This window comes from Ixodes scapularis, unplaced genomic scaffold (assembly GCF_016920785.2).
Source record: "Ixodes scapularis isolate PalLabHiFi unplaced genomic scaffold, ASM1692078v2 PGA_scaffold10__122_contigs__length_95168666, whole genome shotgun sequence".
Classification (NCBI taxonomy): Eukaryota; Metazoa; Arthropoda; class Arachnida; order Ixodida; family Ixodidae; genus Ixodes; species Ixodes scapularis.
In genome coordinates this window covers 34,660,625-34,685,796 of record NW_024609836.1, presented here as the reverse complement: position 1 = coordinate 34,685,796, position 25,172 = coordinate 34,660,625, and the positions used below count along the sequence as shown (strand labels likewise).

At 47.0% G+C, this 25,172-nt stretch overlaps 2 protein-coding genes across 3 annotated transcripts in view; one reads left to right on the top strand and one right to left on the bottom strand.

Moving 5' to 3' along the window:
- Nucleotides 1-319: 319 nt before the first annotated feature.
- Nucleotides 320-15,934, top strand: LOC8030626 (39S ribosomal protein S18a, mitochondrial). The gene is made up of 4 exons (XM_002402082.5): nt 320-480; nt 554-696; nt 13,629-13,752; nt 15,638-15,934. The coding sequence occupies exons 1-4, from the start codon at nt 375-377 to the stop codon at nt 15,778-15,780; spliced, it is 516 nt and encodes a 171-aa protein (XP_002402126.3). The 5' UTR covers nt 320-374; the 3' UTR covers nt 15,781-15,934.
- The window catches only part of LOC8030627 (protein phosphatase 1 regulatory subunit 14B), a 46,118-nt gene continuing 36,750 nt past the window's right edge, over nt 15,805-25,172 (bottom strand). For both annotated transcript variants that reach the window (XM_040502408.2, XM_029971484.4), the window contains exons 3-5: nt 23,644-23,724; nt 20,952-20,993; nt 15,805-20,649 (exon numbers count right to left, since the gene is read on the bottom strand). In XM_040502408.2, coding sequence (XP_040358342.1) covers nt 20,608-20,649; nt 20,952-20,993; nt 23,644-23,724 — 165 coding nt within the window. In that variant the 3' untranslated portion in view covers nt 15,805-20,607. The remainder of the gene's footprint in view (nt 20,650-20,951; nt 20,994-23,643; nt 23,725-25,172) is intronic.

Here is a 25,172-nt window from a genome sequence, read left to right as displayed (position 1 = left end):
ACTACAACGTTACTAACAAGGTCAATTCATATTTTTAATTATATATCCTATGCAATAAGTTAACATGTTATGCCTCACTGATTAAGGAGCTGGATTTGTTCCAAATCTTTCTGGTAACCGGGTAAACCCACTGGGTACACTAGAGTTACTCCGTTTTTCTGCCGAGTCAAACCAGTCATACCACGTGAGAGCACAGCCAGCACAGCTAAAGTGGCTAAACGCTAAAGCGAAACCGGACGTGGGTGGCTTTGTTGCCTTTTTCGAACAACAAGGTACAAAACCTTACTCTGAGTGAGCTCGCGCGAACTCTGGAACACGACCGCGGTGTCGGGTCGACACCGGTTGACACATCGAACGCACTTACTGCTTGTAAAATGGCGCTACCCAGAGGCTGCAATGCCGTTTCGCTGCTGTACGCCTGGCGATCGACGGTGTTTTCCAGATCGCTACGGACAACGGCGGCAGTGGGAGTCAAAGAAAGTAGGTTCTTCCTCTTTGTTTCTTGATGGGGCTTCGATCGTCGCTTACCGTTCTTTCTCCCTCTCCGCTGCAGTCCGGGAGCGGCAGGAGGACGGCGTGACCATCTACGAGGGCATCAACGTCGACTCTCCGCGCAAGGGACTCGTCGTCAAGCCACGCCACAACACGTCGGCCTGCCCCCTTTGCAGGGTGGGACTCACCAACCTCAAGTACACGGTGAGTCGGGCACGCAACGAGGGAAAACACGACACCGCCGAGCACCCCATGTGGGATAGAGGACAAACACATTTCGTATTGAGTAAAGCTATACGCACTCCGGAGTGCGCTTCGCGCGGAAATGGCTATACGCACTCCTCCGAGAGATCATGCCGCTCGGGCCACAGTTTATCATACACAGTTTGCCCACTGTAGAATAAGCCTGTGGTAATCGCAAACCACGTGATCGAGGGCCTTGTGTGAATAAAAGTACAATTTAGAAGTAAACTCATTACATATTACTCACACAATATAAATTATATTGATAATCTAATAATTAAAAAAGAGCGAAAGTTCCTCAAACAATTATTTTAACTCGTAAAAGCGCCCTCTCACCACGGATGGGGTAACTAACCACATTTTATGCTTCGTTTTTGTTCTTTTGGTTTTCAAGATGGCGGCCCCCATGGCATTTTGTGTACCCGGTTTACGGTTCTCGCGTCCGCTTGCGTTGCGCTTTCGCTTTATTGTGACGTGCGCACCACTGGACGACAATCACAGGTAATTTATTCACACAAGAGTTATTTCAAGCAGGCAAATGTTTATTTTCGCCCTACGTAGTACAATTTATAAGAAAATGTTACAAACAGCACATGCAATGATGCGGTTGCTGACGGGTATTATCGAACATACACGGTAGTACAAACAAGTTGAATGTTAGCCTTCAAGCTATGTGCATAAAAAACGATAAACCTAGGACCAACAAACATAGTCTAAAAAGGTAGAGGTAAAGTCGCGGTAAAGGTATTTCAAAACAGCTATTCATAAACCATGCAAAAGAAAAAACTGCACAGACGCGACAGTTCTACATAACGAGTGCGATTACAAACCAGTTGCTTTAACAGTAACTGCAGGCTAATGTGGTAAATAAAGCTGTGCTTGGAAGTGCATTTGACCTGCCCGTCCTTTCCCCCCAAGATGAATGTTCAACACACCTGGGGGATATATGTTCGACGACAAATGTTTCATTTCTCCTAAAAAGAAACAGAAGTGATGGAAGTGAAGATATTGCGTCTGATTGGTTAGAGGCTCAAATTATGAAAGTTCCCTCTTTCGTCATTTGAGCCTCTGACCAATCAGACGCGATATCGTCACTTCCATCACTTCCCTAATTACTTCTTAGGAGAAACAAGACATATGTCGAACATTGCCGCCCTGGTCAGTTTTCTATGAGATATGTTGGATTTAGCCAGTCAATTTCTTCAGCACAATGTTTAGCTGTTAGGTTCAATGACAGCGCACCTTTACAACTCTCAGTCACCTGATCTGCCTAACGGGGCTACTGGCCCTTCAACAAAAATATCACCTATCATCGACAAACCGTAAGCACCTAGAATGCCACTTTCTGACTGCAGCGTCACCATTGAACATTGTCGTCCATGAAGCAACCTCCTGGCTGAGCATTCTTCACTCATCGCCCTCGCCAACAACCTCACCTAATCTCGTTATTGCTGATCACTGGTGAAGCACACCCGCCGGCAATATGAAAGTGAACACCTTACCTGGATTCTTGCCCATTTCACGGCTCTCTAAAGCTATATTAACTCTCAACGTCTCAAATAGTATGTGGCTTGGGGTCTAAACTTTGCGTTCTAGCCCTCTTCTGGAACAGAGCTTGTTCCAAAACTTGCAGGAGCGTCAAGAACAAGAAGCGGGCTGTTCACCTTCATATCGCTCACGGGTGTACCTTCAAACTCCGGCTCACGTCCCACCTGCCCCTGCTGTTTCCTGTCTGTCGACAAGGCCGCCACTCTCCAATGCGACGTTTATGATTTGTGGTTCCACCAGAAATGTGAAGATGTATCTCTCGCTTTGTTAGACGCCTCTCCTCATTATCAACCGCGTGGCTCTGTGCGGCGTGCCAGCTCGCACCCCTGGCTGATGACCTCTTTCCATCCCCTAAGCAGCACGGAGCCCCTGTGTACCCCACCATCATCGCCAACTCTACCAAGTAGTTCTCCGACCCGCCTCCGGCGCGCGACATCGGCAGCGTTCACCGTTCGCATGACAACTCCGCGTTTGGCATAGTTGTCGTGTGAAAAGTGCGCGATCGGAGTCTACAGACTCCAATCCCGTTTGGTTTTCCAACGTTTGCTTCCTAAAAAACAACCTTCCTGACTTTAAAGCGCTGAAGTAATCTTTCCCGAATACAATATTCGCTGTGTGCGAGACATGGCTGGACGCCTGTCTTCGGTGGGTAATTAATGGGGAATCAATCAATCTCGCACAATTCTCTTTATTCCAGCAAGACTGTCCCTCCTTGGGGCGAAGGAGTCCGTCCTCGCTATGCCATAACACCTGCCCTGCCAACGTTTTGACCACCTCACCCCTCCGGGTCTAGAAGCCATCTTTGTCGAGGTATTTTGTAAACATGGAAAGCTTCTGGTGTCTGCCTACTGCCCGCCCACCCTCCCTCCGTGAACAATCGTACGCCCTCCTCGAAAAGAGCCTACAGCGCGTCGACCCCAGCAAGTTCTCTGCACTGTTCATCTGATCCACTTGATGACATGCTGTAAGACGTATTGGAAACTGCTGGCGTCACCTAACTTCATGACACCTCATTCTTCATTTCTCAAAACAGCAACGCTACATTCCTCGACCTCATCCGCACCAATAATCCCACCTTATCCTACCGCTGCACAGCGAAATCCAGCCTACCAGGCAGTGATCGCAGTGCTCTCCTCACCAATATTCATTGCCCTAAGCGAGGTCATCAAGCCAAGAAATTCCAGCAGTTCTAAAACACCGATTTCCCTCATCTCAATTAGGTCATCCACCTCGCTCCCTGGTTCATCGTGTTTGATCACCCATCGGCTGACGAGGCCGACAACCTCTCACTCAACATATCAGCAATTCAGCACAAAAGTGTTCACCCTAAAGGCCCGTTCACAGTCTTGCGACCTCTTAAACCTGGGTTCCTTAAAACTTCTTAAACCAGAAAACACACTGGCGCCATCTATTGGGAAGTAATGTAAACTCGGCGGTCCGGTATATTTTTTTTTTTATTTCTCGCGCATTATCTTTTTTTTTTTGGCTCGGAAAACTTTTGTCAATGTTATAAACGAGCCTTTCTATGGGTATTACGCACATTTGACTTCGGAAATCCCGCAAAACCTTCGCTCTTGTGAAATGCAGTTCCAGGGTCACCGCATAGATGGCGCCACAATGCCAGTGTGTTCCCTCATTCTAAAAACATTTAAGAAGTTTTAAGAGATCTTGTCTCTCTCAGTCGTACTCGGTCGCAAGAGTGTGAACAGGCCTTAAGGATCAACAGGAGGCTCGGCAGCCTTCCATGGATGACAAAGGAGATTGCAGTCTTAATCAGACGTAAACACCGACTATTCAAAAAAGTGCCTCTAAATCCCACTAATCTTAACCAAGCTCACCAGGCACGTACCGAAGTCAAGCATCTCATCCATATTTCCCATAACGATTACCTACCAACTAAGAGCAAAAGCAACCTGCCAGCCCAAACTCTTGGGCATGTTTTCACTATAAAAAAAAAATGTTCCATGCGCCGGTCTTCACACATCACGGCAGGCCCTATTGTAATCTTGACAACATAGCAGAGCTCTTCTCTTACCACTTTTCTCAGGCTGTAGCATTACTTGACCCTACCGCACCTAACCTTTGTCCCACCCAACCCACAACTCAGCCAATCAAGGCCACACCAGCAATCACGCTCTCTTCCATAGTCATTCTTCAAAGTGAAACCTACGAAGCCCTCGCCTGTGTCAACTCCTCTCAACGCCCTGGACCACACAGCTTCCACCCTGCATTGCATAAATCCTGTGCTGGCCGTATGTCCCCCGTCCTCACTCGCCTCTTCAACGATTTTCTCTCCCACAGCTCTGTTCCTAAATCCTGGAAAGTTGAGTCAGTAACGCCTCTCAAAAAGGGACACGGTCCCTCAAGTCTAACATCCACCTGTGACGGAGTGTATTACCAACTCATTCGGTGCTGTGCGTGCGGGCACCCGTGTGTGTGGGTGTGTGTCCCACCGTGGCCAGATTACAAAGAATCCTCGCCTCGCGGCCAGGGGAGGAAAAGAGGACAAAGAAGAGGGACAGCAAAAAAGGGCGGTTTAGCCATCGCAAGCCTTCGGACGGAGAACGTCGTAGCAGTTGTCTGTGTCGCGAACTCAAGCGGAGTTTAGATAAAGTTATATGTGCCAGAACTAGTCCTGGGTACTGTCTCTCCTCAACGTCGGGCCCCGACGTTGAGGAGAGACAGTACCCAGGACTAGTTCTGGCACATATAACTTTATCTAAACTCCGCTTGAGTTCGCGACACAGACAACTGCTACGACGTTCTCCGTCCGAAGGCTTGCGATGGCTAAACCAAACAATGGAGCCCCCGCCAACATGGTTTCCGCCCGGCAGGAGCTGCGAATCGGCCCTTGCAGCTTCCGAAACTCATGCACTCAGCACCAGCCTCGACAACCGAATTCCGTGCAAGATCGTCCAGTTAGACTTCAGAAAGGCTTTTAACAGCGCAGACCACAGCTTGTTCCTATTCAAACTCCAGCAATGGGAATCTCCGGCATGAGGAATTAAAAAATTTCCTTTTTCACACTACCTTATTCTTCAAGGGCTCTTTTCGTGATTTAGCACAAACTGGAAACACTACTAACAGGTAGGGTGTCCTCTGAGCTAGGTTATGTGTGCCATTGTGTGTCAAAGGGGCTTTGAGAAAACTAATTGAAGAACACTTCGCCCAAGCTCAAGAGAAAAAATCTTGTTCTTGACCACTAGCTAACACAACATGATGGCAGCAACTAATTACCGTTGTTTTCTTCCGGTGACTTCAGAACGAGGTCTACTGGCACGAAAACCAGCTGTGGTTGTCGTGCTGATGGGAATAGCTCCAATATTCAGGAGCTTGAAGTTACAATTACCAGAACTGCTCCACAGCTTGCATGCCAAATGCTGAGACCACTCGTACAAAACAGGACTTGATCTAAGTCATCCTCACAGTTTGCAACCTGGTTCGCAGCTTGCAACTCCACAAGGTTTTTCTTCTCAAGTGTCTCATAGATGCCGTAAACTACTATGCGTCAGTGGTATCCCAGAAACTCGCTTTCAGACTAATGACTTGAAAGAGGTTTTCGAGACAGCCCTCCCTAAGACAGATTGTGATGAAGAGCTAGAGCCCTCCCAGCCACTGTTTTTTCCCAGATATGCAGAACTACCTTTACTGCACTTACCCAACCATTTACGCAGTTTGTCATATGACGAGTTGCAGATTATTGTCAAGTGACCAATTGTGGCTGCGACATTCATAATTGCATAAGAGATCATAGAATAGATGCCAGAACCCTCATGAGGAATGTTATGCCGCAATGTCAATTTCGGTGGCCCTATTACAGCTATAATCTGTTTCAGCCTAATTTTACAAAAAAAAAGCACTGCCGCCCTTTGGAGCTAATCAGAGCAACGAAGCAAGTATTGTGAGAGCTCTCCGTAGGAGGAGTATACTCCCACAATATGTTGTCCCGTCCCTCAGCCAAATGTTCCGGTTGTCTCGTTGGTGCCGTAGCTTTGGTAATGCCCTGTAAGCTGCAGAAGGATGAGTCAACCTAGTTCCAGTAACAGTTCACCTCACGTACGAATATGACCAGAAAATGTTCATGCCACCCAAGGATGAGGTCGACAAATTTCCCAGCGTACGGTCTCAGATTTTCTTCTTGCGGCCCAGATGATGAGCTGCCTCTTGAGTCTTCTCACTTCATCCCCCTGGTTACTGATGGTCCTTGTCTCTGGTGTCCGGCCCTTGCAGCTTGCCTCCACACGTTTGTCGCCCTCGTGGTATTCTCTGTGATTCTCCGAGGAACCATCGTACTGGAACAAGAAAGTAACAGCATACAGTGAATGGACGAAGTGAGACACACCTTATACTTAGGGGCAGATCCAGAACTCCGTTTGGGGGGGGGGGGGGGTGAAAATTTGTAAGGATGCTATTCTCCCCTTCTTTCGTGTGCACCGGGGGGTCCAGCCATGTCAAATTGCCCTCCGAGAAGGGGGGAGGGGGGGGGTCGACTTTGTTTAAGGGGGGGGGGGGGGGGGGGGGGCGGCTGCCCCCGTCGCCCCCCCTTGGATCTGTCCCTGCTTATACTTATAAATTAGATAAGTACTGTGGGTCTTACTGCATGACGTGCCAAGCGGAGATAAATAATGTCTGGAGCTTGACGGGCGGAGGAGGGGTCTCGACGCATGCTGGACGACAGGTGCCAGATGCTGCCATACCCACAAGGTATCCTGAGGAGAGAGAGAAGACAGGTCTGAGTCCAGGAAATTGGCATGTTTGAGCAACACTTTTTTAGAGGTGCCTTCTGCTAATTCCCTTCAAGGGACATCCATCTGACTATTTAATTCTGAATTATGTTCAATGTGCCCAGTCAACTTGCTTAGCCTGTTTGCAAATATATAACAACTCGTAAATTCACTTTTTATAATGTTGCGTGTTTTTTTTTTTTGTTTTTTAAATCTTGTGCAATGGTGCCAACTTCTCTTTTATAATTTTACAGATTAGCAAACCCCAGGTTCGGTCCTGATCCGCGTCATTTGCCACGATATTTATATTTTTCCAATAAAGTGGTGTGCAAGCTTCGATACGTGGAGGTTGCGCGTGAACAAGCAATTCATTGCGTTTGACCGTTTTACAAGTCACGTCCGACGTACAACGACTAAGAAATTAACCGAGTCACATACACTGCGTGGGACAAAAGACGATCGTGCCATGGCCTGACGCGAAGGACAGCACGAGCACTTTAAAATGTTTGCACTCACCGGCAACGAACTTGAAGCGGAATCCCAGAATCTCGAACGGCGAAGTGAGTCCCCGGCTTTTTGGCTTCTTGCCTGAGCAGGCCCATTTAGAACACATTCATTAGTAGGCAGACCCATTTAGAACACATGATTCGGTAACTCACGTGACATTAAAACGCCAAGCGAGGATCCAACCGAAAGGGAAATGTACTAGGAAAGAGAAATCCGCAGAACAGCAACACCGACAACGCCGACAACGTGACCGGCGACGCTTAAAAACATGGCTTCGGTTAGGGCAATGAACTTTTTGAAGCTAACGGTAACTACTCGATTTTTTCTTTCCATGTTGGTTTATCATTATTACCTAGTTTACTATGTTTTCTAAAAATATTAACATTAATGCACTCAACTTAGTCAATTGCGATTCTTTTTGACCCTCTTTTTTTGTTTGTTTTTGTTTTACAACTTCAGTTGTCGCCATCCGGCTTGAGGAGCGCTGTGTATGCGCGATTACCGGAAGTGGCCTTGAGTGGGACCACTGGTTATGATTTCACTGTGGCTCGGGCCACCCTTTTCGAACGGCGCGTGAATCACTGGGGCGCTCGTTAACACAGCCCCCCGCCTGCGTTCACGCCGCTTCGCGGCGACAGTATCGGCTGCTAATTACTAATAGCATCTTCGATCAACTCGCACCGGAATCGCCCTGAAACCAGCACAGTGCACAGCGCTCCTCGGTCGTGCAGCGCGATGTCGGTGCAACATCGAGGACAAACTGCGCCGCGCCGGTGCACCGCGGCGAGCTCCACCTTGCGTCACTTCGCGTTTTGTTCGTTTTTTCTTGCGTAGGTCAGCGCACGATGCCCGTCTGCTGTCAATTTCTTTTATTTCTTTACTCGCGGATTTGACGGTCCCACAGAAATAAACATCGTGGACGTGATTGTCGATGGGTTCACGAAGCGGGTGACAATTCCACATGTATATGTTGGCCATCATTATTGGTTCAAGAAAACGAAACGCCAGATAATACAGATAATACCGTACCTCGCTGTCATCGAAACGCCTCGCGCCGCTTTCCACGAAGTTCGTGCTTTTCGGGCGCTCCTTGCCACCGCAGCAATCGCCAGTAATCGCGGCGATGGTGAGAAGCTCGTCGTCTCGCCGTCAGAAGACCCGAGGAAATCATCTAGTGCAGCTGCAAGGCGTGTTCGTTTTTGCAAGATCGCCATCTCGATAGTCTGCGCGTCTGCTACTCCCGCCATCTTCTCGATTCCCGCTCCCGGCCGCAATGCCTGATGGGACTGCACCCCGGCGCACCGCCGATTTTCTTGGTGCACGTTGGGGCAACGAAAAGCCGCACCGGGAGGGTGCGCTTCGTTGATCGAGGACGTACGGTGCGCACCGGTGAACTTGATCGAAGATGAAGGGGCGCACCTCAGTGCCCCGGTGCGCACCGGTGCGGATGATCGAGGATGCTATAAGCGTAACCAGTACACGCCGCTTCGCGGCGTCCAGCCGGCAATCCAAGCCCCGCTGTCCCCGATCGCACCTCCGGAAAGGGAGTCCGATACCATTTAGTTCTGCAAAGTTTCTCGACAACATTCGATTTTTTTTTTTTTTTTTTTTTTTACTGTTCATTGCAAAAAAAGGAAATGTCGTAAATATCGCCAAATGCCTCAACAAAACAAAATGTTTAGAAAAAAAAAGAAAAAAAAACGTAGGCCCACCGCGGATCGAACCCGCGTCCACTTGCGTATGAAGCGGACACCCTAACCACTACGCCATGGCACCGCTTAGGAAACTCGTTGTGTCCACTCTTTTTATACGAGAAAAGCGGAGTGCGTATAGCCATTTCCGTCCGAAGCGCACTCCGGAGTGCGTATAGCTTTACTCTTTCGAGTTTGTCCTACATCTCGTCCTGAGCCGATAAAGGTTATTCTTCTCTATCCATATCTGCCTAAAAGAAGACGTGCAAAATAAATCCAAAACTTGTTCTTTTTAAACAGATACTACAACGAAATTTCGGCGCTTATTTCTTGGTCTATTCGAGTTCAAGGTAGCAGTATCACATCAGACACACCACTCTCTTGCTGAAAAAGACACGAAAAAGAATTCTAAAACGAATTAAACTATTAGCAAAGAGCACCTGGTCAATGTTGCTGAAGCCTCGTTTGTAATGCCCGTCTAGGAACCTTGACAGATAGTGACGATACCGGTCAAGGTGGGCAGGGAAAGTGTACATATGAAAAGTCTAAACACTAAGTGGACAAACCGAATCCGAAAGCTGAGGTCTAAATACAATCAACGAGATGGGGCCGATCAGAGTATATCAGTAGAAAAGGGAATAAAGGAAACTGAGAGGAAGTTGTGGGAAGAGAGAATGCAAGGGAAATCAGTTTTAACGATATACAGGGCACAAAAACAAGAAATAAAGAAGGAACAGTTGTATGATAATTCATTAAAGGGGTTATGACACGAAAATTAAACGGATAGATTATTCTTGAAATGGAATGCTCATAGGCTACTTAGTATATACACCAAGTTATGCAATTTTTAGAGCTCTGATAATTGCAATATTCAATTTACAAATTTTTATTATTTTCATCTGGCGACCAGGCAACACTGCTCAAGTTAGTCACACCATGGTGTCCATAAACCACGTGACCATGAACACTCTCTCATTCTAGGCGCCCCATAATCGCCCAAGCTCTTTTCGTCGCGGTACGAACAAAACCGCTCAAACAGCTCGGTAAACTGTAAGCTATTCTCGCTCTCGCCCCCTGGCCGGTTGACCTTCTACCCTGCATGCGCCTGCGAGATATTCCCGGACGACAGTGACCACGGCGAACTCGTCGTCGCTGGAGCTCGTCGCCAGCGGGTCGCAGTCAAAATGAACAGCTTCCAACATCTCTGGATAGCAATCACTCTCATCGCTGCTGCGATCAATGTCGAACACTTCGACAAGGCGATCGATGCCGTAGACGTAATCGTCACAGACCGGATGCTGGAAACGTGGAAGGTAAACGAGGAAGCTGAGAGTTGATATGCCAAGAAGAGCCGAGTCTGTGAGTGCGTGCAAGTAGACACCATGCTGGAGGCTGGCTACGTCATCAGCCTCCAGGTCCGCCTGGATCTGCCCCTCCGAGGGGTCCGCATATAAATCGATTTATCCACGAAATTATCGCGCCTTTTTTAAAACAAATTTAGCAGGATTATAGGAACATACAATGGGTCCTAGCTGAATAGTAATGTAATATTTTATTTTTGGCGTGTCATAACCCCTTTAAGGAGCTCATTGCTGTTTGAAACTAGAATGGGGCTGCTAAAATGAAAACATATAGGGATAAATTCCAGGAAGTAGACACTCAATGCGACATATGCAATCTATGGGTTTGAAGGGGGCACTGGGATTTGCAGACATGGATGGACGAATGCACAGCGAAAGATTGCGGTAACTAAGAGGTGTTTGGAAGATTGGTGGAAAAGATCTAGGGAGGGGTGAAAATAGAGATAAAAATATAAGCAATGGGAACACTTTAAAGGGAGGAGGGTTGTGTTAGAACAAAATTTGTACAAATTTAAAAAAAAAGAAGGGATGATGAATGTTAGGTTAGGTGGCTCAAGCTGCCGCCCGTTAGAAAGGGTACAGCCTTTACTATCCATCCCATCCATCCATCCAACCTGTCTCGCCTGAACCTGATGTCATCCCGACAGCTCTATGGCCATCACATGAGAAGAGGGGAGGGAGGAACTCCCCACTTAACTGGACTCTCTTTTGTGGGGCCCAGACATCGCTATTCTCCCTCTACAAAATTATAGAAGATTAACCCGTCACTCAAAATTCACACAAAAGCAGATTTGCGGTTAGTTGCGGTGCCCCGATCATCGGTGTGCTTCTACCGCTTCGGTAGCTAGAACGGCTAGGGCATCCCAATGACGTCAGCCTTGCTGCAGCGCTCATCCCGAGACAAACTATGTCACGATTGCTTCGGATGTGACGTGCTCTCTAAGCACTTGCCAGAGTGGGCCGTTTATAACGAAAAATACAGCCATCGGGCTCAAAATACAAACGTGTGATTGTCCTTTATGGATATTGTGGGTCATTTTCAGCCTATTTCTGAACCGATGGGTATATTTCGAATTTCATTGAGGTATCTTTTTAATGTGGTTTGTCTCTAGTTTCCAGGTTAATTCAAAGAAGCTTCTTCCCTCTCGTTTGTAATGGCACACATTGTTTTATACTGGGAATCCTATAACCCAATTTTCCACCGCGCAGCATTAATTATTCCGAAAATGAAGGATTCTGACTGCAACGTAAGCACCGCCCATTTGACTTCACACAATGTAAAGCCTCCGCAGATGCGAGCCATTCCGCACGAGAGCGTGTAATTTCAAAACCAACCATACTCGTTTTCACCTCGAGAACCGTAGCAAAAACAGTCCGGCTCCATCGCGGATCATTACTAATTCCCTCTTTTAAGTAGAGAATCAAGATACATGTAGGTGCATTTTACATTAGATACGCATCATCTTATCAAGACTTCCACGCTTCGAACGCCAAAATGATTTTTTTTTTAGGTGAAAACAAGTGTAGTGATCAGATTGTAGTCGTCACTTTGCTCCCAAGTGGCCAGAACACCCTTTGCGACAGCTAGACTAGTATTGTTATTTCCCGGGTACTATGCCAGCAATTGCTGTGCACCAGAGTTCAAGAATGTGAAACAGTCCACCTCGACTCTTGCTTTAGGAGGCTGGCGAGCACTCGCACATGTAGGCTATATTCGGCAGGAGACTACAGTCGACATATCTGCAAGTGGTATTCTTTCGAGATTACTTTTACGGGAAATCAATTTAATCTTCAGCGTGCTCGTCACTTCGATTGAAACGGGTTAACTTCTCGAGAATACAATTTGAGCTTTTGGGTACATATTTTCTCTCTAAAAAAGATTCTAGATCCGTAAAAAAAGATGTTTACCAAGAGGGGGCGACGCTCTGCCGCTCTTGTATACACAGAAATTGGAACATTGTCATTTGAAGAAAGGGTGAAAATGCGAGCAACCTGGCGTACTCAAGACCCAGGACAATAGAAGAAAAAAATGACAGACGACTTCAGATTTCAAATATTCTTTCGATCGGCCAAAACGCACGGAAGTTAGATTTCATGCCAAAGAGGTACTCTCTGCGGTAAAGTCAAGCGGCCCCCTCGGTGGGTGGCAGGTTCGAATCCTGACCGAGGTGCCCCCCAATCCGACGGAGGCCCGTTGCGGGGATTTCGGTCGCACTTCCAGATATCCCCGAGCAGTCCTAATTAATCCTCGGTCCTCCGCCAAAGCAGCCAGATGCCTTCGTCGGCTTGGCACTGAAAACTTCTAAATTTTGCTTTTGGGCTAAAGTGAAGCCTGCACACAGAGTTAAAGCCCCTTATCCCTCTTGGGTCACGACGGAGGCCGGCAGGGCGTGTCTTTGGGATGCCTGGCCTGCAGCGCGTGCTCGTTGATTTTTGACATGCTTCCAGGAGCTCACGAAACACCCAAGCGTCACGAAAGGAATCTCGGGCTGGAGGCGGGGCAAGCGAAAGACGTCTTTGCCGTGCTTATCCTGTCGGTGACTTTTATGGCATACTACGTATCTCTCGCACAGTGGCTTGTCCCATGAGCTCTCCCTTGATGAGCGACAGATAGATGCACTTCCTGTATCCTGAACATTTAGCAATGCGGCAAGATAGACCCAGGGATCGAGGCAGTTGTATTATACGTGCCATTAAAATTTAGAAGCATACCTTTGGCTCTATAAGGAAGTAGAAAGAAACCCCTGGAATTTTAGACGGCCGGTTGCCATTTGAAAACGTGGCAAGTTTGGAGGTTTGGAAATCGTAGGAAGTTTGAAATAGCGGGTAGTGCAAAGACAGCGCCAACATCTCCGTCGATTTCCGCTTACTAAAGAAAAGAGGTCTGTCGTGGAATTTCGTCCATTAAATAAGGCAGATGGCATGCGCATTCAGAGAAAAAATCAACAAAATACGTCGAAGCGCCGAATTTTAGATTTTGGGAAGGATTTGGCGGAATTGCTTTGAGGACCATTTGGGGATGCTGGAAGGCTCAAGTATCCCGTGGAACCGTCTCTCTCCAGGACGTGCTCATCCTGAGCCAGTTTGTGGACTCCAAGGGCAACCTGCTGCCAACCTCGGTCACAGGACTGTGCCTGAAGCAGCACAGGCTCGTCGGAAGGCTGGTGTATGAGGCGCAGAGGACGGGTGAGTGCAGCTGACGCGGCCCCGCCGAGCCTACGCACCGTACTGGCCACCGAAGGCTGGTTTGCGCACTTGCCTTTGAGCGCGATCGATCACCTTTCCTGCTGCTTGCAGCTGCTTACGACGACACGCTGGCGCCATCTGTCGGTAGCCCTCTCATGTGGTCTGCGAATAACTAGACAATAACATTGTTAGAGTTTGAGCCCACCGTGAAAGAACGATGTGTAAAAAATTTGGAAATATACGCAGATCAGAAGTGTTCCAAGGCTATTCAATAGATGGTGCCATTGTGCCATCTCGTTGTAAGCATTCGGAGGTGGTCACAACGCGCCTAGTCGCACTGAAATGCAAATGTGCACATCAGCCTTTAGGTATCCCCCCAACTCTTTGAGTCCTAGTACACGTCCATTCGTGGAGTCCACAACTAAAGTCCACAACTGCACCAGTCTTTCTAGACTGTGGTGCAGTTGGCGTAACCGACAATGGAAGCTGCACACTTAGGATCAGATGGCTATCGTGCTTTGAGGGTTAGTAAAAAAATGGAGTGTACGTATTGTTTACAAGAGGCATAGCGACACATTTGATTCACTTGCGCTCTCTGGACTAGCGTATGCAACCTTATTCGATTTGTGACTGAGTGCGGTTCTCAGCAGTAATTAAAAGCAGATTCTAGTCGGGGACAGGTTAAGCAATCAGGGGAAACTCGCACCTCTTTCCAATTTAGCAGAACGAATGCTGGAGAGGAGGCAACCTCCTCTCCAGTGTACGCTTTGCTGAAGTGGAAAGGGGTAAAGAGAGCTTCCACGAAACTCTCAACTTGTCGCCAACTATAGTACCTATTCACCGGGATCAAAAAGATTGAAGATCCCTGTTGTACGGCTTTGCCAAGAAAAAAAAAAAATGAAAGCTGTTTACAAATCTCTGTAACCTGAAATTAGAGTGCAGCTCTTGAGGAGGGGGGGAGGGTATGCCCATCCTCCTCCCCTGCTCCTCTTCAAGCTCCCCTTTCCCCACTAAATTTAGCGGGGAATTGAATTGCTGTTGAGGTCGCGTGACGTGAATTTTGCCGCCTAATGTAGCGGAGAAACTGAATTTTTTCATAGGTGACGTAACACTAAGACATGTGACATCATTTTCCCCACTAAATTTAGCAGGAAATTAAATTGGTGTTGAGGTCACGTGACATCAATTTTCCCGCTAAATTTAACGGGTCACGTTGACGCCGATGGCAATGCCGCGAAACCCAGAAACGGGCACCTAAGAGCTGCGCTCTAAAAGAAGGAGTGTCGGAGGCTTTTCGAAAGGTCAAAGTTGGGTGTACTCCGTGCTTACGGGCACACAAAATACACCCAACTTATTGCGACAGATATGGGCACCCTGTAGTGTTAATGGGACGAGCTTAAGCCACTAAGTAGGCTATGCTTCAGGGTGGCGACACTACCTTGTTTGTTGCCAGTTGCCCAAAGCTTCATCTGATATTGCAGGAAACGCTTTTCACACCCTCTCTGCCACAGGCAACAAAATGGCGGCGCCCCGAGACAATCGGTAGGGAACGAATCGTCAATATTCTCGGCCACAGGCTCTCAAACTGGGCAACCCAGGCGTTTCCCAGTGCCCTCACGGGTTCCCTCCCCATACTCCCAAATTTTCTCAACCGTCCCTCATTCAAGCAAAGCATTTTTCCAGGTCTATCTTAGCGAGCTTGAGCCATCCGTCGACGCATACCTACGAGCCAAAACATTCTTTAGTATGTGCATTTTGTCTACCAAAAATGGTTTCCTCATACTTTTAGAGAATTCCAACTCTGAGCATAGCTTACCAAGTGGCTCTAGCCAGGGCCATTCCATCACCCTGTGACCAACGTTTCGCCGATCCCACGTCGCCGCAGGACTGATGCACAAAGACGAGCACGTGCCAAAGGAGCGTTGGCAGGAGCTCAACAACTACTTTGGACGCACGCGGCTCAAGATCGACTTCGGCAAGCCCCTCATCGACATCGCGGAGTACCTCAAGAAGCCCCCCAAACTTTAGTCGGCGAGTGAGACGACGCCGAGGCCTTTGGTGCAGAGAGACTTTTATTTCCCGCAGCGCAGTCTTTGCTGTGGGATAATGAACCGGCATCCTTTGTACATTGTCGCGCGTGAAGTAGGTGACCTTGCAAATAAATAAACGGAGATGAAAACAACCGGAGCTTCTGCGGGTGGGTCGACTTCGAGGGTGAAACAGCGATGTAATATCTTAAAACAATTTTAAGTACCCTGATGTAAGCAGTATGCCTTAATACAAGTACCCCATTCCTTGGTCGCCATCATTTTGAAAAAAAGGAAGCGTCGAAGGTCGTGCAGATATGCTACTTCTCTCAATAACAGTTCCCAGCGAGTGGCTCGTCATTTTTACTTTTAAAGCGAATGTGAAAGCGACTTGACGTGCGATTTTCATCATTTGTTTGTCGCACAGTTTGGGGGGTATTTGAGAACAAAGCTAAAGCAAGTACTAAAAGTTGCATACTAGATCTTCATAAACAGTGCTGTACACACTTGCCTTTTGCTAACCGCATAAATAACCCATAGATTTAGAAAGTAGTGGAGTGACCGAATGAAGCACCCAGTAAACATATAATCTCCAATTCTCCAGCCCAGGTGGCCTTGCTAACATCATAATTTGTCCTCGCATAGCTGCAAGTAAAAGTGGCTTAAAAACTGATTTTCCACAAAGTTCTTGGGAGAGCGGGAAGAAGGGAATGTGAGAGATGAAAGCAAGAAAAAGTAGAAAGCGGGCAATGTTCACTGCACGATGCACTTAGTCTGAACATGTCGGTACATTTTCACGTTTTTCTCCGACAGAATACTGACCAATACCAATATTTGTTGGGCATCTCGGATAATAAATACTTTCTTCATTATCTTTGTTTAGATTACAGACACTCACTTGAAAGAGTAAGACAGTAAAAAATGCCAATTGCTTGACGATGCCAACCCCGCTATGTTGTGTGCATCATCCTTTGCTTTCACATACACTGAAAAGAAACAAATGAAATCGGCTACCCAAAATGACCACCTTGGTATCGACGTTCAATGAACCACCTTCGATCACTCCACATTTCGAGCTGATGCAAAGATTTACAGTCAAGGTAATGGACCTTTCCGAAAAATCTCAGAAGACCTCGCGGCAAGGGAAACTAGGGCTTGTGCCGACCTCACCACTTCGTATAGGGCGTTTTCACATGACATCAATCCGCCATTTTGTTGTTGGAGTGAGTGAATGAGAAAATGTTTTATTTGTCAAAAAAAGAAAGGCGTGATGAAACTTGCAAGCTTTTGTGCACTCTTGATTTGGGGGCGTTTTGTGAATCTCTGGAAGACCCGCCTTCAGCATGTGCTGGACAGCTCGTAACAACAAAATGGACAAAATTAAGTCGGTAAAAACGCCCTATATCCTCGAAGAGGCATAATTATGTCCCTTTTATGTTACGAGCTCGGAACGCACAAAAATAAAGCAAACACAGGAGAAAGTCATCGCACATGTTGTTTTGCTTTTTTTCTACCTTCTCCGCATTCTGAAATCGCAAAATGTAAAACCAACGTCAACTTCACCTTCAATTCTGAATAGTCCTATGTGCCGTACATCAGAACGTTGCCACGCGTTGGGGGGGGGGGGGGGGGGTTGGGGGCACTACGCATTTCCGAAAAGGTCTACCGAGCTGTACTAGAATGTAAAAGTTGTTTGCGACGAGAGCCTATAACTTGTACGTAAAGCACTAAGGCATCAGTCCCGGAAATTCTACTCGAGCCGGCGACTACAAGAAAAAAAACTGGTACACTAACTATTAGTAAAAACATCACGGTCGGCCTTCCATTCACCGCTCGTCAGAAAGTTCCAGCCTGTGGCATAGTACCAACATCGCAATACCCCCGTATTCAACTTCAACTCAGCTTCCACGAGGGGGAGCATATATTTTGTGCACCATCAATACCGACTCTTAACGAACGAGCGAGCCACGTGGCCAAGTGGCCGCCAACAAACAATCGCACCATCTGAAAAAGAACGACAAGAATGGTGCAACTACACAACCATCTCTCCGACGATGGACCTAGAATCGCATTCTATGAGATCACGCGGTCGAGTTATGTAGCAGTGCCTCAAAAGAGTGCTCGGCGTGCCAACCGACGGTGCTCCACAAGGGAGTGGAGGGAGTCCCCTTTTTCGACGTCTGCCATCAAAGTGGACGAGCGACAGTGCCGCCGCAGTGCCTTGAACGCTTCTTCGGCCGCCGGTTTCTAGGCTAGGTGGCGCAAGCTACCGCCCGTTATAAGGGGTACAGCCATTAGCATTCATCAATCTATGCAGAAACTTGTGTCCTGCACCATCCATGCATTGAAAGTGGTATCGAAATGGCCACAAACTGCGTCGCTGGCGTGCTAAGCCGTCTGATGTCGTAATCCCGGCGATTGGTCATGGAAGTTTTGGCAAAACACGCGAGTGAAAGTGAGTGTTGTTGTCATCATCACTTTTGGCTATTTATCAAGCTTCCGTGAACTGCCAAGCTGGACGGTGACCCGCAATAGAACGGGTGTCCGTTACCTCCACTCAGAGCCCTATATACTGGTAGAGTTTAACCGACGGGCGGAGCCTATCGCCCACTAAAACAAGCCGACTTTATGATAACACAAAATGGAGGATTTTGCTTTTGGCCACTCTACTTACGTGCGCTAGTCCAAATGTGCGGTTAGTAGTTGTTTAACACAATTTTTTGTACTCCGACATATTTTCATACCTGCAATTGGTCACTGTATTTAAGCACTGGCCATCCTTTATTTAGTAAGGTACGTTGTTGGGCTAGTTGGTTCATCTTAGTTAAACATATAAAATAACACAAAAAAGACAAGGACAAGCGCTTGTCCTGTATATTTCTTGTCCTTGTCTTTTTTGCTCTATTTTATATGTTTAACCATCCTTTATTGATCTTCAAAAATAAGCTTCATTTTTTTTTAGTTTGAAACATAATTAGGTTTTCTCAAACAAAAAGTTAATCAGGCGAATGAGCGCAAGGGTTCGCAGTGCCTCTCCTAGATGGCGCCCGTCATGGCACTGAATTTTAGCGGTGATCATTTTTGAGACCCAAAATCAAAGTATTTAAAATTCTCTTTTCACAAAAAAGGAATAAGTTTAAGCTCATATAATTTTAAGAGATCGTAGCAGATAAGTAAGTTTGAGCTTCTGAAAATGTGAGCAGCACCAAAAACACTTACATTAGCGATAAACACTCTTAATACAATGGTGGGTCACAGCATACCTCGCGTACCTAATCCAGAGTGGGTTCGAAATTCGATAACACAAAATGGCGGAGGCAAGACGCCATCTCCTGGTTGCCTTACTTCCAGCTGTGGTTGCTGGATTGTCAGCATCTTCAAAGGAATGCCAAATTCTCCCAGTATAAAGGGCTCTGCTTTCACCTTCGGCTCCGTGCCACTTCTGCGACGTCGTTGGGCAGAATCTGAGAAACCACTTTTGAGGTTGCAGTAAACGCACTGGTCAGAGACACAATTCAGGCACATAGTGCCGCAGCGGCGTTAGTCGCGAATGAGTAAAACGGACGTCGAGCGAAGCGCAGCCACACCAAAATGGCGACAGCTTCCGTTGCAGTTCACCCGGCACATGGCCATCCTTCGAAACACTATAGTTGAGGATAGGTACCGACAACACTTTTACGAGAGAAATCCTGCACTTTTGAGTCGCGGCGTCGTCTTACTGCGATATAATTCGGCACACAGGTTGGACAAACAACGTTTTATGGAAGCCAAGAAAGAGAGACCGGGTCTTCTCTTACTTAGGCGGTGTTAGTGGGATGTGCAATGAGTGCACCAACATGGAGGCTAGGAATGCCCAGTGGACTTGCGGTGTAGCACCTCTCCCTCCATGGCAGGAAGAAAGTTGTACATACAGCCGCTAAATAAGCCACGCTTCAGTGTGACGACAGATCGGCCATCTTGCTAGTTAAAACAATCGTTGCCAGTTGTCTGAAGCTCCATCTGAAATCGAGGAAAACACTTTTCTGTCCTCTAAAAATGTTGTAACAGTTCATGACAGAGCGAAATGCTACCGCCCGAGCTTCCCGATACTGCATGTAAATCTTAGAAAGTCGAATTTTAGAGCCGTAAATATCACCGATCGCACCCGCTCTGCCCTAGTTAACAAAATGGCAACACCCGCAAGACAGTCGGGGAAGCAAGTGCCGACGCGTTAAGCGTAGCTTATTTGGTGGCCCTAGTTGTACCCTCGCACGGAGAAGCATGTGTCGTGCAATGAATTCACATGCCGCCTGGCACTTGCACGGCGCTTGCACAACCGAGGATAGCATTGATGCGTAGAAACGACATAGATGAGATCTCTCTAGAGCGAACAAAAACAAGTTTTTTGTCAACGCGAAGGCGAGTGCATGCAACACGCCCTTATGATTCTGAGTGCAGTCCGGCGTCGGGACGTCTCCAAACTTTGGCCTCGAGGCCATGGGCAAGGCACAACTAGGACGGGCAAGGTTGCCTTCCTGGTATGACCTGAAGATTGCCTGAAGGTGACCTGAAGGCTCCTTTCCAGAGGTGTGACTTGTGACCCGATGGTTGCCTGAAGGTGTCCTAATGGTTGCTTGGAGGTTGCCTTCCAAGTACTAGGCCGCAAGCTCGTCACCCGCCGAGATTCCGACAGGAAGCGGCGAGAAGTGCAAATGCTCAACGGAATGCTCGCTTGGGGCTAAGCGGTAGCCGGGAGGGACGAGTGGTTTGACAAGATGTCCTCTCGAAGCGAGTAGGCAGACGGCAGTGGGCAGTGCATCGCGCGCAACGTCGAGACCTGGCCTTTGCTTCAGAGGGTCTTTGCTCGCTGCATCAGCTCTTCAATGAACATCTGGAGACAAAAACAAAAAAGAAGTGCTTGGTTCAGATCAGCACTGTTTGAAGTTTCTTTGGATGAATACAGAGCACAGACAAGTGACTGCCGGTTTTACAATTTAAGGACTACTATTATGGTTAAAAGTTCTATGTCGGGGCACTTAACCAATCAATGAAAATAGGTAATGGTCCAAAATGAAGTAGCTACTTGTAGGTAGGCAGTTTAGAATTCTGACTCAAACATCCGCTTCCGAAGACCTCCCCTTTCCCAACGAATCCCGAGCAGGACAAGGGTGCCAATGGGAAGGAAGGCCTCACCTCGACTCGATCCCTGGACTGCTTGGCACCCACCAGCTTGGCCTGCAATAGACAGCCACGTTCCTAATGTGTCGACTGGGCCTGCCACAATTGTGGTTCGCAAGTAGGTGACAGCCTAATCAGGCATCTGGAGCTATCGTGAACAATAATACTAATGACGTGCAAAGCAATTATCTCAGGGACTGGAATAAGATTGTTCTTTCAGCAATAAACCGCACCAGACGTTATGAGCCACTGGAGCCAATCCATAGCTCGGAGCATGTCACGTGACCTTTCGGTTCGGTGGGCCAATGTGCAGAGCGTGAAGTTGCGTGGCACTTGTGGAGCGCTGGATTGGAAAACGTGATTCATAAGGTTCACTGCAGTACACTCTGCAAGGTGAAACAGAGTATAGCACCGGATTTAGAGTTTCTGGTTTTTTCAGAGTTTATTTGTGACACCACTCGGCACACTTAGTCTACATCTCGCACGAAGCCGACACTTGTCAGTTTGTTCTGCTTAAGTGGAAGTGAAATCGGTGGAAAATGTGGTGTAAATAAGCAAGTGGCTGTGCAGGCAAGCAAACAAAAGATGTGGCGGTATGACCATCTAATGCTTCTAAAGCAAGAGCGTGGTATGTGTTTCCTTTCTTGTCTCCATCTCAGGTTTCAGCATATGCCTAAGCAAACTTTCTTAGGCAGCTTGAGTCTTTCTGACAATGTACCCTGAAAATGCAGCGTTGTCACTACTACTGCCCACATTCCTATCCACTAGCGTAGTATCTGAGATATCGGGAATAAAGGGATTGCTTGTGTCAAACAATTGACAAAAGCTTCCGTGTTTACTTTATTCTGGCGACGTGTCGGCCAATTATTTGGCATGCGTTTGCCAACATTTGCGCACAGAATGTATTTAGGACTAGGGACCGATAAAAAAAGCTTCCCCCAAAAAAGTATTATGCAAAAGTGTAACATATAATTTCCCTGCTACATTTACTGCAAAAACCTGGATTGGTATTTAATTATCAGTGTTGCAAGTACTTCAAGTACATTGTACATAAAGTACTACTTCAAGAAGGTTTAGAAAACTTGTCTTTACTTGAAGTACATTCCCTGAGTATGTATTTGTACTTTACTTGAAGTATATTTTCTAGTAATTTCCAAAAAAAGTACAACTCCCAACTTGAAAGTATATCTGCCAAATTTTTTTCTTGTTAAACTTGTATCACAAATTCATGATTTGTCAACAAATAAGTGCCTTATAAGGTGGTTGTGCTGAATATTTTGTCAGTGAGAGTAAAACATCACTCTGTGGAGATTCGAATTTATCCCATATTCGCCGCCATTTCTGAAAATAACTGATGCACCCCCGATTGCCTTTAAGGCAATGCATACCAGTTAAAAAAAACACACACAAAAAAAACAAACACCTTATGTGTTGGGAAGCTGAAGGAGAGAAGGAAATGAGAGCGCTGCCGGGACGTCCGAATGCCGAGTTCTGATTGGAACGATCGGTGGGTCTACCTAAAGCTAGCTTTTGTGTCCACAGTGTCCACAGCACTCATGAACGTATTCAAATGCAAGAGGCAAACGCCGGCGTTTGGCCCGAGCTCTAATGCGTTCGACGAGTGCAGCTGAGACAAAGGCTGCATCTGCCTCCACTGCACTCGTCGAACACATTCGAATGCGAAAGCCAAATGCCAGATGCAGCATTCCGTGTTCTAACGCGTTTGACGAGGCATTCTGACGTCCTCGCATGCTCTCGTCTCCTCCTCTTCCTTAGTTTCTCGGCACAGAGGGTGCTGATGATGATGATTGGGGCTTAATGGCGCAAGAGTGACTTTGGCCATATTGCGCCAAGCAATATCTCGGCACATAGTGGAATGAAAGAGCATCATGAAAGATTGTGTTAAAAAGTGCTCATACTTTACTCTGAAAGTACATTGTATTTATAGTACTTTACTTCAAATACATTGTGCCCGGTCTACTTACTACTTTAGTTGAAGTACATGACCTCTCCTTTACTTTGTGCTTTACTTCAAGTACTTCTTAGATGTATACTTTACCCAGCCCTGATAATTATACCCCAATTCAATTTTCGTGCCAACACGAGCAGGAAATCCTTAATTGGTGCAGAATTATGCAGCAATTCAATCTCCCTGCTAAATTTAATGAGAATACCTTAATTGGCATATTATAGACCCTTTAGGAAAGTGTGTGCCCTCCAGTGGCTGTGCTGAGGCCGCTATATTTTGGGCACACATTTTGAGCACAGACTGGATTGGACACCAATGCTGCGTCGGTTTTCAGCGCACGCTCGGATCAAATCAAACGCTTAGCGCAGGAGGCAGTGCCCAAATGATGGCGGCTGCCAGTGTTGCTCGACGGACTTTGAAGAGGGTCTGTTACGCACCAATTCCATTTCCCCGGTAAACTATAGCAGGAAAACACCTGCCGCTATATTTTGGGTCCATACAATAAAATGGGGCCAACTCGAACCAAATTATTAATAAAAGCAAACATAAAAAAACACGAAATAAATTCCACCTCGCCCTCCGTGCACCTGAGCATCATTGTAGAGATCAAGAACCTGGAATATTTTTCTGCCTAAACATAGTAAAGAACCTAGCCCTAATAGACGAAGGTACGGAGAACGTGCAGGGCGGCAAACCATCGAGCGGTAGTAATATAGGAACAAGACACACAGCCCTCACCCTGAGGAAGTCTCTCCGGCGGTGGTCGCTCTCCATGTCCAGGAGTTCGTCCAGGTCAATCTCGAGGTCGTGGTTGTCCTCCTGTCAGGCAACGAGAACACTGCGAGTCAAAAGGTATCGCTGACCCCTCCGCGTGCTTGCGGGGGCATCGCCAAACATTCTCTTTTCCAAGAGCATCCGTCGTTCATCTTCTCACCGCGTCCGCATACTCCCACGCATTTAATGTCATGCAAAGGCTGGCCTTCCTTTCCCTCGAAAAGCAGAATTTCTTTCGTCCCTCTTTTCCCGGCGACATCTGTGGACTGGAACAGCCTGACTGAAGTCATCCTTTCAACACAAGACATCCATTCATTCCGTGAATTGTTAACTCGGCCATTTGACTAGACCATTTCCTCATGTAATACCCTGACCGCCAGGTTTCTTGAGGAACTTAAATAAATAAATAACTTCGGTATGTTGCAGGTCAAGAACAGCAGGACGAGTCCCTCTGACAAAGCTCTCGTGCTAACCACGATTAGTGGTTTTCTCCTCCCCAGCGTTCGTCTTACGTTTCTTATGTTTACACAGACTACAGAAAAAGGCGAGTGCACAGAAACGTCGCCCAATGCATAGTTCGACTTGCAAACTTCACTACGTGGCACGACTAAAAATACGCAGGACGAGCATCGGAGGCTGCACACACGACCACTCATCCATTTTCGTTTTACAGTGGACAAAATGCCCGCACTGCACTACACCGAGCGTTTCATTAAACGTCGGCCATAAATAACTATGTGTGGCAGAGAAATAAAATGAGTACCATATTGGTCATTGCCAAGGGTGCTATTTATTCATAGTCTTAGGACTCCTGCACGGAAACTACTTTAACTAGCCTATTTCTTTAACTATTGAACAAAAATCTTTTTCCCTTCCTCGGCACAGCCTTTTGTAGCCGCGGCACAGAGCCGTGTGGTAGATATGATGCTCAAGTGATCTCGTCGAAAGTAAAAAAGACCTGGTTCTGCATTATCATAGTAGCTGCCATCCCACTATTATGCTAAATTCTCTCGGGACTTTTAGGTCCCGACATTGCCGACCTCGTCTGAAAATTCAGATGATGACTTGGCCAGCGCGATTTGACGATCAGTCTCTATCCTTCGCTTCATCTTAAATCAAAGTGCAGCTGACGCTACGAGCCAGTGGGACCAACCAAACAGCACTAAAGTGTGACATCATGGCATTCGTAATCTTTCTGTACCTGTTCTTTCATCGGCCATATCAATTAAGCGCAGCGAATGCCCAGTGACTTGTGCCTTTAGTATGTGTGTTCACAGTTTATGAGTTCGAGCTTTCCACTGTGCTCCGACCTAAGATGAAACAGAGTGAGTAGAGAAATGCATATTTGTACCATCTTCCTTTCCTCTTACTTCACTGAATATTAGAATTGGCCACCAATAAAATATTTTAAGAGTTTTCTTCGTTAAAGCGCACCTCGGCGCAGGTGTGGCGCAATTGATAGCGAAAACGTCATTTTGGCTCAAGATGTAGCA

What these genes read in the sequence shown, in the direction of transcription:
- LOC8030626 (XM_002402082.5), top strand. Translation starts at nt 375, where the DNA reads ATGGCGCTACCCAGAGGCTGCAATGCCGTTTCGCTGCTGTACGCCTGG. An exon ending in TCACCAACCTCAAGTACACG is followed by an intron (nt 697 to 13,628) that starts GTGAGTCGGGCA and finishes GTCTCTCTCCAG; the next exon opens with GACGTGCTCATCCTGAGCCA. An exon ending in GTATGAGGCGCAGAGGACGG is followed by an intron (nt 13,753 to 15,637) that starts GTGAGTGCAGCT and finishes ACGTCGCCGCAG; the next exon opens with GACTGATGCACAAAGACGAG.